Below are 14,917 nucleotides of genomic sequence, written 5' to 3'. Positions count from 1 at the left end.
AATAATGGGAAAAAAATGCTTTTTTCCTATTTCTCATTTCTCATTGTGTTAGATTAATACACTTCAACTTCTGTTTGACGTTGTTGCAGATCTAAGTTTTCAGACTGCTGCACGGATCTTGGCTGCACCTATTGAGTTAGCTCTCGTGATTATGAAGGATCTCGGTCAAAACTTTCCCACCAAAGCCAGGTAACACAGAGTAATACAGTTTTGAGACAGTCTTCTTTTTAACATGTGTCTGATTATGTCCATGCTTACGCCATGTTGAAGCCACTAAAATATGAAAATGCCTAGAAAACTAAAGTTCTGTTGCTACCAGTGCTGTACCACTAATGGTACCCTCTTTTCAAGAAGGCACCCTTGCATTGTGTGGTTGAAGAGAGTAACTTTGCAAATACTCACATTCCTCAGCAATAAAAGAGAAATAACAGTACCTGCCTTTCAGGATTAGATGAGTTAACAAAATTTAACATATGCAGACGTAACTAATCTAGGGTCTGGTGTGGACTCTAGTGCTTTTCTTCCTAAACAGTTCCATATATATCGTCTTAATCAATCTTGATGAAGGAAATGAATTATAGAGGCTGACTTGTTCATAGTGACTGATTAAGGTTTTGAATGCAGCTTTTCTGCATTGCTTTCAGTTCTATAAAGGTCCTCTACTTCTCATAAATGAGGCAAACTTGTTTAAAAGCCACATTTTTAGAAACTTAAATGATTGTCAGTCCTTTGAGTAATTGAATGAGGTGTTTTAACTGAGATGCTTTTGTAAATAAATTTGTTTACTTGGTTAGTCTTGGAAAACACTTAGACAGGACTTAACCATAATGTAGTACATCCTTATTTAGTCATGTGTGCTGTTGATATATGCGTGTGAAGGCGCTTCAGTTGTGTCTGATTCTTTGTGATCCTGTGGACTATAGCCCTCCAGGCTTCTCTGTCCATGGGGATTCTCCAGGCAAGAATACTGGAGTGGGTTGCCATGCCCTCCTCCAAGGGATCAAACCTGATCTCTTATGTATCCTGTATTAGCAGGTGGGTTCTTTACTACTAGTGGCATCTGGGAAGCCCTGTTGAAGACATACATATGCTTAAAAGGGTTGAGCAGTCTGTAGCCTTAACTTATTTAACATTATCTTTTTATTCTATGAGCTGTAGAGATGATGTATAGGAATAGAGTTGCATATATTTAACTAAGTTCCTGGAAATAACTGCATTTCCATTAAAATTAGCTATTACTATTACTTTTCCTTGGTTTTATAGCTTATGATAATGAACAAATATACACATCTGAGAGGAGAAATTTGTTTTATCAATTGTAAAGGTTTAGTTTTTTCCATTTAGTTTTTTTTGTAATTTATTGAACCGTGTGTTGTTTCACATAGGGAAATTGAAGTCATGTATATCAAATACTAAACCAATCACTGATAATATTTTTCTTTCCTTAGAGCAATAACAAAAACAGCTGTGAGTTCAGAACTTAGAGCTGAAGTGGAAGAGAATCAGAAGGTACTAACCAATGGAAAATATAGTAACCTTTCTATTTTGTATTATATCTTTAAAGATGCACAAATGTGAGTTAAATCAGTGACATTTAATGGTTTTACTCTTCTTTTATTGAAGATGATGGTATTTTGATTCATTTCTGGAATCTTTTTTATATTTTCCATTTTTAATCACACTTGAATATAAATATAACTCAAATAATGTTATCAGTTTCTTTAGAAAAATAACATCCCCCCTATCATGTCCCACTCCCTATGTATCCCCCTTCCCAGAAGCATCTGGTTTCAACTCCTGATTTCTTTTGATATTTATCTCTGAATTCTAGCAAGCTTAAATGGGTACTTTCTCATTTTCCAGCCTCATATATTGGCTTCTGTTACAATGGTGAGGTTTAACTTTCTTTCACTGCGCTTCCTCTCCTCCCACTGTCTACCAATACTTCATATTGGCACTGTCCCCGTCTCTCTATTGTCCCTTTTGTCATGATTATATCAATTTTGATCTGCTTTACTGTGGACTGGTTGTTCTTTGTGTCTAGTGTTGTGCTGTGCTTAGTCGCTCAGTAATGCTCGACTCTTTGCGACTCCATTAATTCTAGCCCACCAGGCTCCTCTCTCCATGGGGATTCTTCAAGCAAGAATACTGGAGTGGGTTGCCATGTCTTCCTCTCTTTATGTCTGGTACATATCAGTTATCCTGGGACCTTCCTTTAACCTCTTTTGTTGAATCTCCTATCTCTTGGATTCCATGTCTTCTTTGATTTTGGGTTATTCCCTTATTTTGGTGTAGCAAATCATTCTTCATGAGAAGGGTTGTGTATGAGGTAAATTCTAGGAAATCAGTTTTCCTTATTTTTTTTTTTGACCATGCTATGTTGCATGGATCTCAGTACCCTGACAAGGGATTGAACTTGCACCTCCTGCAATGAAAGAGCAGAGTCTTCACCGCTGGACCATCAGGGAAGTCCCTTCTGTTTCTGATTTTATCAGTAGCTTGGCTGGGTATAGAATTATAGGTTGGAAGTTATTTAGAAGTTTGAAGGCATTGGTCTTTGGAATTTTGGTTTCCATTATGGCTTTTGAGACATCTGAAGCCTTTATATGCTGGTTTTTTTTTTTTTTTTTTTGAATCATAGGATCTTTTCTTTGACCCTAGTAATCTGAAATTTCATAGTGATAATGCCAAGAAAGGCAATGCCAAAAAATGTTTAAACTGTCATAAAATTGCACTCATTTCACATGCTAGCAAGGTTATGATCAAAATCCTTCACGCTAGGCTTCAGCAGTACATGAATTGATAACTTTCAGATGTACACACCGGGTTTAGAAAAGGCAGAGGAACAAGAGATCAGTTTGCTAACATTGTTTGATCGTGGAGAAAGCAGAGGAATTCCAGAAAAACGTCTGCTTCTTTGGCTGCATTAAAGCCTTTGACTGTGTAGGTCACAAAAAAACTGGAAAGTTCTTAGGGAGATGAGAATATGAGGTCACCTTACCTGTCTCCTGAGAAACCTGTATGTAGGTCAAGAAGCAACAGAACCAGGTGTGCAACAACTGACTGGTTCAAAATTGGGAAAGGAGTACATATTGTCACCCTGCTTATTTAAGTTGTATGCAGAGTACATCATGGGAAATGCTGGGCTGGATGAATCCCAAGCTGGGAGTTAAGATTACTGGTTGAAATATCAACATCCTCAGATAAGCAGATGGTGCCAGTCTGATGGAAGAAAGTGAAGAGAAACTAAAGAGCCCCATGAAAAGGGTGAAAGAGGAGAGTGAAAAGGCTGGCTTGAAACTCAGCATTCAAAAATCTAAGGTCATGGCGTGAAGTCCCATCACTTCATGGCAAATAGAAGGGGGAAAACTGAAACAGTGACAGATTTTATTTTCTTGGGCTCCAAAGTCACTGTGGACAGTGATTGCAGGCATGAAATTAAAAGATGCTTATTCCTTGGAAGGAAAGCTATAACAAACGTAGACAGCATATTAAAAAGCAGAGACATCACTTTGCCAACAAGGGTCAGTATAGTCAAGGCTATGGTTTTTCCAGTAGTCGTGTACAGATGTGAGAGTTGGATCATAAAGAAGGCTGAGTGCTGAAGAATTGATGCTTTGGAACTGTGGTGCTGGAGAAGCCTCTTGAGAGTCCCTTGGACAGAAAGGAGATCAAACCAGTCCATCCTAAAGGAAATTAACCTTGAATATTCATTGGAAGGACTGATGGTAAAGTTGAAGCTCCAGTACTTTGGCCCTCTAATGTGAAGAACATTGGAAAAGACCCTGATTCTGGGAAAGATTGAAGGCTAAAGGAGAAGAGGGTGGCAGAAGATGAGATGGTTAGATGACATCACTGACTCAATGAACATTATTCTGAGCAAACTCTGAAGTAGTAGAGGATGGAGGAGCCTAGTGTGCTGCAGTCCATGGAGGTGCAAAGAGTCGGACACGGGTTAGCAACTGAAGGACAACAACAATGCCTTTTAAAAAAGTCTTTGTACTTTTTAGTGGTTGGTGGACCCTTTACATCTGGAAAATCATTTCCTTTAGTTTTGGGAAATTTTCTGGACTTATTTCTTTGCATTTGGTCTTTTTGGTTTCTCTTTTCTGTTTTTCTAGAACTCCTGTTTACTCTTAAGATGTTATACCTTCTTGACTTGTTTGACCTAATTAAAAATGTTTTATTTCTTGTTTTCTAGTTCTTTTGTCTTTTATTTTTAAACTTTCTGGGATGGATCTTCAAACCATTTGTTGAGATTCTTTTCTTTAGTTGTCAAATTTTTAATTTACAAGGGTTATTGTTACTGGGTTCTTCTTTTTATGGTGTTACTTTTCTGAAGATGTCAGTGGTTCATGTGTGTGTTTTTTTCTCTTTTCATAGTCTGTTTGCTTTTAAGTTGCCTTTCTTTTTGTCTTGGCCTCTTGTCTTAAATGTTGGAGGCTTTCCTGAGATACCTGGTGATCTCTCACTAAATACTTATATTGGAGAGCAAGATAGTAAAAAACTGATTGAAAGCCCTAAGAATGCGCCTCTGTGACTGTAGGCTAAGGTGATATGGCCGTTTCTTAGGGCACTCCAGTGACAGATCTTTTAAACTTTTCGTCTTAAGCTGTGTAGTCTCCAGAAAAGGATCTTCTCATCTTCTGCCTGGCAGGGTTGTTGAAGCCCAATAGAACAGAGCATTTGATAACTTGCACTCGGTCACCTGTTTTCAGCATGGGATCCCCGCCCTCAGTTGTGTTTCATTTCTCATAGATCCCAGTCAGTAGGGTGCTGTGTTCACAGCCTTGGAGTGAGCTGATGTGGGGTTTCTCTTTCCTGTGTAAAAATTTCTGATTCTCATTGATGCAGGTTTCTATTATCTACCCTTCTCTTGCTTATCATTTATCTTCTCAGGGCAAAGAAGCAAAAGCTGTGGCTTTGGCATTGTTTTGTTTTATGTTTTTCCCACACAGTGCTAGATAGATCTTAGAGTTCATTTCTCTTGGTCCACTGACTGGGATCATGAAGGGAACTCAGCGGTCCCTGCTGCTCACTCCCAGCCCTGGCAGAGCTTAGGGATCTAAGTTCTGTCCCTAGCATCTGATTTGTTTCTTTCCTTCTCTTATTGTGTGGTGTCTAATATATGATTAACAGTTCCGATTTCCTTGGAGAGGAAGAATTGAGTGGAAAGGATAGAAGTCAATAGAAGCTATGATATGGCATCAAAGCAGTGTTTCCAGTGGGTTAGGCAGTTCTGAAGGCTGCAGGGGCTGTGCAGTCGTGTGTGTCCCACCATGACTGTGAGCATCAGTTGGAGGGCCCCCTAACGGCCAGGCCTTAGAGAGCTTGGGTGTGTATAGGTGCCGCCCTTAGCTCAGCGACTCAGTTTCTTGATATACCTTAGTTTGGAGGTGTAAGGGAGGTATAGGGTTTTGAAACCCTTTTGGATCAGATCCTTGGACTTCATCCAGAAGGCCAGCTGTTAGTGACTGCTGGCTCAACCTTGACTAGTATCACAGACAGGCAAGGACAGCAGAAAAGTAAATCTCAGCACTTGGCTTATCAAATACCCTCGCTACCCCAACATTGTAGGAAACAGTGTAATGATTATTGCCAATATTTGTGCATAAAGCCAGAAACGTGGATATTTTTGTTAAACATTCTCTTCCTACTCCTTAATCAATTTTTAATATTTCAGTATTTCAAGGGAACTTTAGGGTTACAGCCTGGAGATTCAGCACTGTTCATCAATGGACTTCATATTGATTTAGAGACACAAGATATATTCAGGTATGGATAAATATTTTTTACTCTGGAAAGTTTTAATAATGTATGGCTCCTTGTGATATGTCCAGACTGTTGTTCCTCCTTGATGTGACATGCTGCAAAACCTGATCACTTACCAGCCCAGTGAGTGCATTTAGGTAGTCCATATTCTGGCTGGGATGGGCAGAGTGATACTTCGCCATTTTTTATCATAACGTACATCTGATACCTTGGACATTTAAGGTCCAAGTGTCTATCATTTGAATAGCTATCTTTTTGTTAAAATGTGGTTTAGGATTAAATTTCTCTAAATTGTCCCCATGAATTTTGGGGTGGGTGGGTATGGAAGACAAGTGGAATTCTATTTTATCTTTGAAATTAAAAGTGACATAGTTGACACTAAGGCTTTATAATAGTGAAAACAAAAGCTGTGGTTGGTTAATGCTGCAGAAGAAGCAGCTTCCACAGTAAGATACTTTTCACATTGATTTAATTAAGCTTTTATGTCCACATACTGCTTTCAGACCTAGTAAAAAAATTGGTAAAGAACACATTAAAAGACTGCTCTTGTTTTTATTTTATATTAAAAAAACCTTTAATTTCCCATACTATTACAAACTGTGTACTAGCTTTTTGTAAACACTTTTCAATAATGCAGAGATAAAGAAACTAAAATGTAAAGTCTTCATTTCGTTTCATCTTCTTTAATCTTCCTTACCCTGCAGACCTTTTAAGTTGGGTGTGAATTCCTCCAGACCTTTTTCTGTGATCATATGTATGTGGGCCTTGTGGGAATTGATACTGATATTGAAACACATATTATTTAGTGTATTTTTTGGTGTCACTAAATTATTTCCAGATAGTTGTAGATTCATGTGCAGTTATAAGAAATATCACAGGGAGATTACTTTAGTGTTTTTAAAAACATACGGTGTAAAATCCAGATTTAGGATTATTTCATCCTCAAATTGTGTGTGTGTGTAGTTAATCTCTACACAATGTATACATTGGTAAGTATAAATAATATCAACCAAGAAGCAAGTCTTACCCACTCTTTTCTGCATATTTGGACAAAATGAAGCAAGGGAAGAATCTCCTCTTTTGATTTCTCAACTACTGTGATGGGGCATTGAGTTTGAACTGATGAATTTTTTCATGGTGAGAAATGTTTTTTAGGGCCCTTTTTCCTAAATACTGTTTTTTTCCCCCAGTCTGTTTGATATATTGAGGAATGAAGCTCGGGTGATGGAGGGTCTACATAGACTGGGAATAGAAGGCGTTTCTCTGCATAATGTCTTGAAACTGAATATACAGCCCTCTGAGGCCGACTATGCTGTAGACATCAGGAGCCCTGCTATTTCGGTAGGTATTCCGTGAGTGTCCAGGGGGTGATCTGGCCAATTATTTTATTATGGATCTCACATTTGTCTTCTATGAAAGATAAGTTATTCCTGTCATCTCTTTCGTTGGCATCAAAGATTTGCAACAACTGCTTATATGGCATATGTGTATATAATAAAGTAGGCTCTTAAATGCTCCAGAAAGTAGAGTCATTTGGTTTAATGTGGTGAAGACAGTGATTTTTCCTATTTTATATCTCCTTAGGAATCAGCTGAGCACCTCTTGGGAAAGTGTTTAGTTGTTTTAGTTGCATGCTAGTCTTGTGTGATTTTGTTTAAAAATGTTAGTTTAGCTACCAAGCCTCTTTAAGAAAAGACTTTGACATTTTATACTGAATGATTTATATAGATTAATATCTGCTGTGTGATGTCTCTGGGCCTTTGTCTCCTCAGATATGAGAGACTAGAGGGATTGGAGCTGCCTGGGGTAGTTGTGGTGAAAGTGATACAAGCGGTAGAGATGTACCCGCGCCTTTAGCTCTCCAGGCCCTTTTTTGTGCTGTCTGTCCTGCATTTATTTTAGGGAAATTTTTTGGGAAGGGGAGTAATACAGAATGTAGATGTTTCCTGCTTGAGTTCTCACTTGGTGTTATAACTGTTATCTTGATGAACACTGTTACATGATTCGTTTTTCCGTAGAATTTTTTTCATTACAAAGTAGGGATATTGACATAATTAACAATCATAGGACCCATTGCCATACTTACTAAATGTTAGTTTAATCATTTCGTGTTTCCTTGGAAGAAAAGATGTTTCAGTCAAAGCCCTCTTTATATCTCCTTCTGGTTCCACCCCTCTCCTCCCTGCAGGTAATTTGTCTTTTGAAGTGGGCATGTATCCCTCCTGTCACTTATTTGATCATTTTCTTCCCTGTCATATGTTTTCAAAATTTTGAAAAATGCCATATCTCAGTGTCCTTCATCAAATTTTTAAAAAATGAGTTACTCAACAAGTTTTTCAAGACTTATCTGCTTGATACATAAAGGTCTAGTTTATGATGTCATGTTTTACATTTTTCTTATTTTTTAAAAATATCTTTTATAAATTAACAATGTGGAATTTAAGACATACAAAAGAGTGTGTATTGAAAAAACTCTTCACTGAGCTGTCCAGTTTTTCTTCCTAGAAGCAGTAGGCTTTATCAGTTCATTGTATATCCTTCCAGAAATACTCTTTATATACATGAACAAAATGTTATACACATACTTTCCCACCCTGCTCTTTTGTACAAATATTATGTACCATGTAATCCATTCATTTTTTATGGATATTTTAGTCAGTTCAGTCACTCAGTTGTGTCTGACTCTTTGTGACCCCATGAATTGCAGCACGCCAGGCCTCCCTGTCCATCACCAACTCCTGGAGTTCACCCAAACTCTTGTCCATCGAATCAGTGATGCCATCCAGCCATTTCATCCTCTGTCGTCCCCTTCTCCTCCTGCCCCCAATCCCTCCCAGCATCAGAGTCTTTTCCAATGAGTCAGCTCTTCACACGAGGTGGCCAAAGTACAGGAGCTTCAGCTTTAGCATCAGTCCTTCCAAAGAACACCTAGGACTGGTCTCCTTCAGTATGGACTGGTTGGATCTCCTTGAAGTCCAAGACACTCTCAAGAGTCTTCTCCAACACCACAGTTCAAAAGCACCAATTCTTCGGTGCTCAGCTTTCTTCACAGTCCAACTCTCACATCCATACATGACTACTGGAAAAACCATAGCCTTGACTAGACAGACCTTTGTTGGCAAAGTAATGTCTCTGCTTTTGAATATGCTATCTAGGTTGGTCATAACTTTCCTTCCAACGAGTAAGCATCTTTTAATTTCATGGCTGCAGTCACCATCTGCAGTGATTTGGGAGCCCCCAAAAATAAAGTCTGATACTGTTTCCCCATCTATTTCCCATGAAGTGATGGGACCAGATGCCATGATCTTCGTTTTCTGAATGTTGAGCTTTAAGCCAACTTTTTCACTCTCCTCTTTCACTTTCTTCAAGAGGCTTTTTAGTTCCTCTTCACTTTCTCCCATAAGGGTGGTGTCATCTGCATATCTGAGGTTATTGATATTTCTCCGGACAATCTTGATTCCAGCTTGTGCTTCTTCCAGCCTAGTGTTTCTCATGATGTACTCTGCATATAAGTTAAATAAACAGAGTGACAATATACAGCCCTGACATACTTCTTTTCCTATTTGGAACCAGTCTGTTGTTCCATGTCCAGGTCTAACTGTTGCTTCCTGACCTGCATACAGATTTCTCAAGAGGCAGGTCAGGTGGTCTGGTATTCCCATCTCTCAGAATTTTCCACAGTTTCTTGTGATCCACATAGTCAAAGGCTTTGGCATAGTCAATAAAGCAGAAATAAAGGTTTTTCTGGAACTCTCTTGCTTTTTTGATGATCCAGCGGATGTTGGCAATTTGATCTCTGGTTCCTTTGCCTTTTCTAAAACCAGCTTGAACATCAGGAAGTTCACAGTTCATGTATTGCCGAAGCCTGGCTTGGAGAATTTTGAGCATTACTTTACTAGCGTGTGAGATGAGTGCAATTGTGTGGTAGTTTGAGCATTCTTTGGCATTGCCTTTCTTTGGGATTAGAATGAAAACTGACCTTTTCCAGTCCAGTGGCCACTGCTGAGTTAATTTTTTACTGTTTTGAGCAGTATTGTTATGGCCCTTTTGTACCTCTCTCTTTGTGCATTTGAGTATTTAATATTTGGGATAGATACCTAGAGCTGCAGTACTTAGTGGTAGGATAGTAGCAAAAGTTTCATCTTTGAAGTGAAGTGAGGTGAAAGTTGTTCAGTCATGTCCCACTTCTTGTGACCCCATGGACTCTCTCCAAGCCAAAATACCAGAGTGGGTAGCCTTGTGGGGTAGATACCTGGAGCTGCAGAACTTTGTGGTAGGATAGTAACAAAAGTTTCATCTTTAGTAGGTCATTTTCTCCAAAGTGACTGTTCCAGACTTCAGAATTGGATGGAAATGCCCATTGTTCTATATTTTTGCCTATTCTTGGATATTGACAATATGAATGAAATTACATTGTACTTAGTTTATATTTCTTGGATTACTACCGAAGCTGTGTATCTTTCCTTCTGTTAATTGCCCATTTAAAATTCCTCTATAAATTCCTTATTCATATTTTTGACCCATTTCTATTTCTCGTACATTCCTTGACTTTTTAAATTGATATGTTAGATTTCTGTAGGTATTCTTGACACTAGTCCTTTATTGATTTTGTAAGTTGCAAATACTTCCTTATATTCTGTGGCTTGTGTTTTAGTCACTTTTTAAATAAAATTATTTATTGATTTATTTTTGCCTTGCTGAGTCTTCCTTGCTTCATCTGGTCTTTCTGTTGAGAGCAGGGGCTACTTCCTAGTGGCCGTGTGTGGGCGTCTCCTTGCAGTGGCTTCTCTTGTTGCCGGGCACAGGCTCCACGCTTGTGGGCTTCAGCAGTGTGGCACATAGGCTTAGTTGGCTCACAGCGTGTGGGATCTTCCTGGACCAGAGATCGAACCTGCGCTCTCTGCATTGGGGACATTACCACTGGCCCAGAGGGAAGTACTGGTCACTCATTTTTCTACTTGATCTGTTTTTGAAAATGGTCTTTTCCTGTGTGATTCTTCTTGAAATAAAGTCTCAGTGTTATTTTTGCAAATTTCGCTGGTGGTAACTAAAGTATATACACCATGTTGTGTTCTTTGTTTTGTAGTGGATCAACAACCTGGAGGTTGATAGCAGATACAATTCATGGCCGTCGAGTCTGCAAGAACTGCTTCGCCCCACCTTTCCTGGCGTAATCCGGCAGATCAGGAAGAACCTGCACAACATGGTGAGTGGGGCTCCTTGTGGCTGGGCCATGGTCTCTGTTTCTCCCTTGCCTTCTTCCTTTTCTCTCACATCTAGAGCTCACTTCTCTCCTTTACTAGTTGCTTCTCTGCCTCGCTCCCGCCCCCCACTACCGCCACTAAACATGTTCTTTTTCTAGCTCTGTGTTCAAACTGAAAGGGTTTGGAAATGTATTCATTGTAGGGCTATGAAATGTCCGTGTGTAAGGGATGCTCCTCATCTTTAACCTGAAGGTTTAGATTGTCTTGAGTTTTAAGATGGTTTTCCTTTTTCACTCAGAAGATAAATTATATACCGTTTTTCTTGAGTAGCTTAGTCCCTAAAATTTGATAGTTCGGTTTATTCTCTTAAATAAATCTTTGCCAGCTCCTACTTTTTATCCTTATTCCACTGCTTTAGAGAGATAGAGGTTCTTAGTTGGCCTCTTTCCCCGTCCCATGTCTTTCTCTTCCCTCATGTAGCTCCTGAAGAGGCGGGGCTGGTGAGGGCCGAGGTTGGCTTCCTGAGAACTCTTCAGGGAAACGATCTTCTGTACTTCCGTCACTCTTTTGAAACCCCCTTTTTTCCCTTCCTAGTCAAAATTTCAGTCTTTTTTTTTCTTGGCATATGAAATAATTTATTAAACGAGAACTTTATTTGATTCAATGAGATGGCTATTATTTTTTAAAGCACATCATGAGAGCTTAATACATGATACCTATTATTGTGGTCTAAAAATTGGGTTCTGTCCTTTGAAATAAATACCCAAGAAGCTAATCTCTGTTTTCTAAAGTGGAAGAATTAATAAAATATGTATTGTTAATAGTGAAGGATAGGAATAAGGTATCTGGATGTAGTTTTCATGTTAGCATAAGATCATGAGAAAATCATTTAGTCTTTGAGTACCATGTTCTTTGAATACAGAAGGAGGGTAACTGCTATTTGTATAATTTCTTTTTTATAAGGTTCAAAAGTAGCTGGAGGGAAACGGCCAACCCAATAAGAAGACTTAAGGCATTTTTCCTGACCCAGTGACATTTGAATAAATGTGATTTCATGTTTTCCTTTCCCTCTTCCTATAGGTTTTCATAGTTGATCCTGCTCACGAGAGCACTGCAGAGTTGATGAACACAGCTGAGATGTTCCTCAGTAATCATATACCACTAAGGTAACATCATTGTTGATTTGATAATATAACATTTAGTTGAGGTTTTGTTTGTCATTCTTAAATGCAAATCTGGTACTACTGAACTTTAGGATAATTAATTGTGGGGATCATTAATAACAGTTTTATCTTTAGCTCAGTATGAAGCCAGTGTATTTTGGGGTAGAGAACTTGATTCTTAATGAATAGAATCTTATTGTCATTGAGTTATTAGTAAATAGCCCATGTAAAAATAGCATGTGATCTCAGTTTATTTTCCAGTGGAAGGGAATTTTCCTACATAAGTGTCCACATCACAAAGCCTACCTCCACTTTTGGCAGAGATAAGAAGTATTGCCAAGAACTTTTGTTAGACTCAGAGCTAAATGTATACACAGCTTTTTATAGATGCAAACAGACACATTTATTTCACTAAATAGTTTTTACCAAATCTACCAACAGAGTATTTAAATGGCTGAATTTCCACTGTGCCTTTTAAGAACAATGTTTTAAGGTTTTACATATAAAGGTTAAGGTATTTTCACTCACATTCTAAATAATATCTGATAATTTTATGAGTTGGTAAAATTTGAATTCTTAGAAAACATGAAAATAAAGAGGAAGAGAGCTCTTTAGTTAACAAATGTTATTGTGTGTTCCATACTTAGCACTGAGCTAAGTACTATGAGTGGTATATAAGGCACATTTCTCCCCTCTTGGAAAAGTACAGCGCCTACTTCCTGTAAGATACTTGGTTAAGTGCTGGGTGATATCCTTACTAGTTATAAGTTCTTTGGAATTTCAGGGAAACAAAAGACTATAGACGGATATTTGGGAAGGACAAAGGTTTCATGGCAAAGTTGGATTTAAGTAGACTTTGAAGAAAAAGGTGGGTTTTCATTGATGGAAAAGCAGAGGTTTTGCATTCGATGAAATTTTTAATATAAACACGAATACTACCTGGCTCAGTGGCGGATTACAGCCAGAGCTATGTTTGATTAAAAGGGAAATATAAGAGTAGTCATGTATGGATGTGAGAGGTGGACTGTAAAGAAAGCTGAGCACCGAAGAATTGATGCTTTTAAACTGTGGTGTTGGAGAAGACTCTTGAGAGTCCCTTGGACAGCAAGGAGATCCAACCAGTCCATCCTAAAGGAGATCAATCCTGAATATTCATTGGAAGGACTGATGCTGAAGCTGAAACTCCAATACTTTGGCTATCTGATGTGAAGAATTGACACATTAAAGGCCCTGATGCTAGGAAAGATTGAAGGTGGGAGGAGAAGGGGACGTCAGAGGATGAGATGGTTGGATGGCATCACTGACTCAATGGACATGAGTCTGAGTAGACTCCGGGAGTTGGTGATGGACAGGGAAGCATGGTGTGCTGCAGTCATGAGGTTGCAGAGTTGGACACGGCTGAGTGACTGAACTCACTGAAAAGAAGAAAAAGAAGTTGGCTCATGGCACACAGTAGGCACTAGTTAAAAATTTACTGAATTGGATTGAGAGACAGGAACAAGGAACGTGGTCTTTGGATTGCAAGGGTAGATAAGAAGGCACTGGCCTCATAGGCATGTTGTGAACAACTAGGGGAAAGGCAGACCAGCAGTTGTTTTCCTTTGTTGCATTAATGTGGTGGCTGGGTTGTTGGCAGTTCAGTGAGGAGAGGAGAGAACGAATCTGAGAGCCTTCTTGCTGGTCCTTGATGAGGGTTCCAAAGTCTGAATTTTGGAACTTAGTTAACAGAACGACTCTGATGCCCTTTTTAGAAACTGAATACCTGGGAAAGGGAAGTATTGATACTTTTTGAGGAGATAATTAGGTTCTCTCCCTTATTTTTATTTTCATAAAAATAATATTTAGGTCATTCCTGCCTGGAGCTTATTCATATGATTTTTGTCATAAGAGACATTAAAAAAAAAAAGACAACTTTTAATCCAGAAACAAACCCTCTCAACCACCTTATCTTTGGATACACAAATTTTCCACTTACATTCTGAGAGCATGATGCTTGAAATATGTTTATATTTTCTTCTATTTAAGCTGTACTTTAAAAAAAATGAATAGACTTTGTACTTTTTAGAGCAGTGTTGATTAATTAACTGATGTTGCTGCATTCTTATTAATGAAAGTCCATAGTTTACATCTGGGTTTACTGTTTGTGTTGTACATGTTGGGAATTTTGACAAATGTATAATGACATTTTCCGCCATTATTTTGCAGCAGTATCATAGATTAGTTTCACTGCCCTAAAAATCTCTTGGGTGTCACCTATTGGTTCCTCCCTACCTCTCTCCCAGCCCCTGCCTGCAAATGACCTTGTTACTGTCTCTGTAGTTTTGTCTTTTCCCAAATCATAATGTATATAACATTTTCAGATTAGCTTGTTTCACTCAGCAGTACAGTTTGCTTTTAAGTTTTGTCCATGCCTTTTTGTGATTTGAGACCTCACTTCTTTTTATCGCTGAGTAATAGTCCATTATGTGGATGTCTTATAGTTTTCAATCCATTTGCATGTTAACAACATCTTTGTTGTTTCCAGGTTAGGGCAGTTATGAGTAAAACTGCTACAAGAATTTGTGTGCAGGTTTTTGTGTGGATATAAGTTTTCATTGCATTTGAGTAAATGCTGAGTGTGATTGCTTTATCTCACTGTAAAAGTGTGTTTAGTGTTTTGAGAAACTGCCACATTATATTTGAAGTGGTTGTATCATTTCACATTCTCACCAGCAACAAACGAGTGTTCCTATTGCTCCACATCCTTTCCAGACAGAGTTTTCTGTTTTGGGTTGTACC

At 38.5% G+C, this 14,917-nt stretch overlaps 1 protein-coding gene across 3 annotated transcripts in view; it reads left to right on the top strand.

Moving 5' to 3' along the window:
* Positions 1–14,917, top strand: part of UGGT1 (UDP-glucose glycoprotein glucosyltransferase 1) — a 116,326-nt gene that overhangs the window by 23,375 nt on the left and 78,034 nt on the right. For all 3 annotated transcript variants that reach the window (XR_011253965.1, XM_069574238.1, XM_069574237.1), the window contains exons 10-15: positions 90–189; positions 1,449–1,509; positions 5,684–5,775; positions 6,963–7,113; positions 10,859–10,978; positions 12,057–12,142. Coding sequence is in view for 2 of the 3 variants with exons in the window: in XM_069574238.1 (XP_069430339.1) it covers positions 90–189; positions 1,449–1,509; positions 5,684–5,775; positions 6,963–7,113; positions 10,859–10,978; positions 12,057–12,142 (610 nt within the window). In the remaining variant the exon portion in view is untranslated. The remainder of the gene's footprint in view (positions 1–89; positions 190–1,448; positions 1,510–5,683; positions 5,776–6,962; positions 7,114–10,858; positions 10,979–12,056; positions 12,143–14,917) is intronic.

The sequence above is a fragment of the Ovis canadensis genome, chromosome 2 (genome assembly GCF_042477335.2).
Source record: "Ovis canadensis isolate MfBH-ARS-UI-01 breed Bighorn chromosome 2, ARS-UI_OviCan_v2, whole genome shotgun sequence".
Lineage (NCBI taxonomy): Eukaryota > Metazoa > Chordata > Mammalia > Artiodactyla > Bovidae > Ovis > Ovis canadensis.
This window is presented reverse-complemented; position numbering and strand designations above follow the sequence as displayed.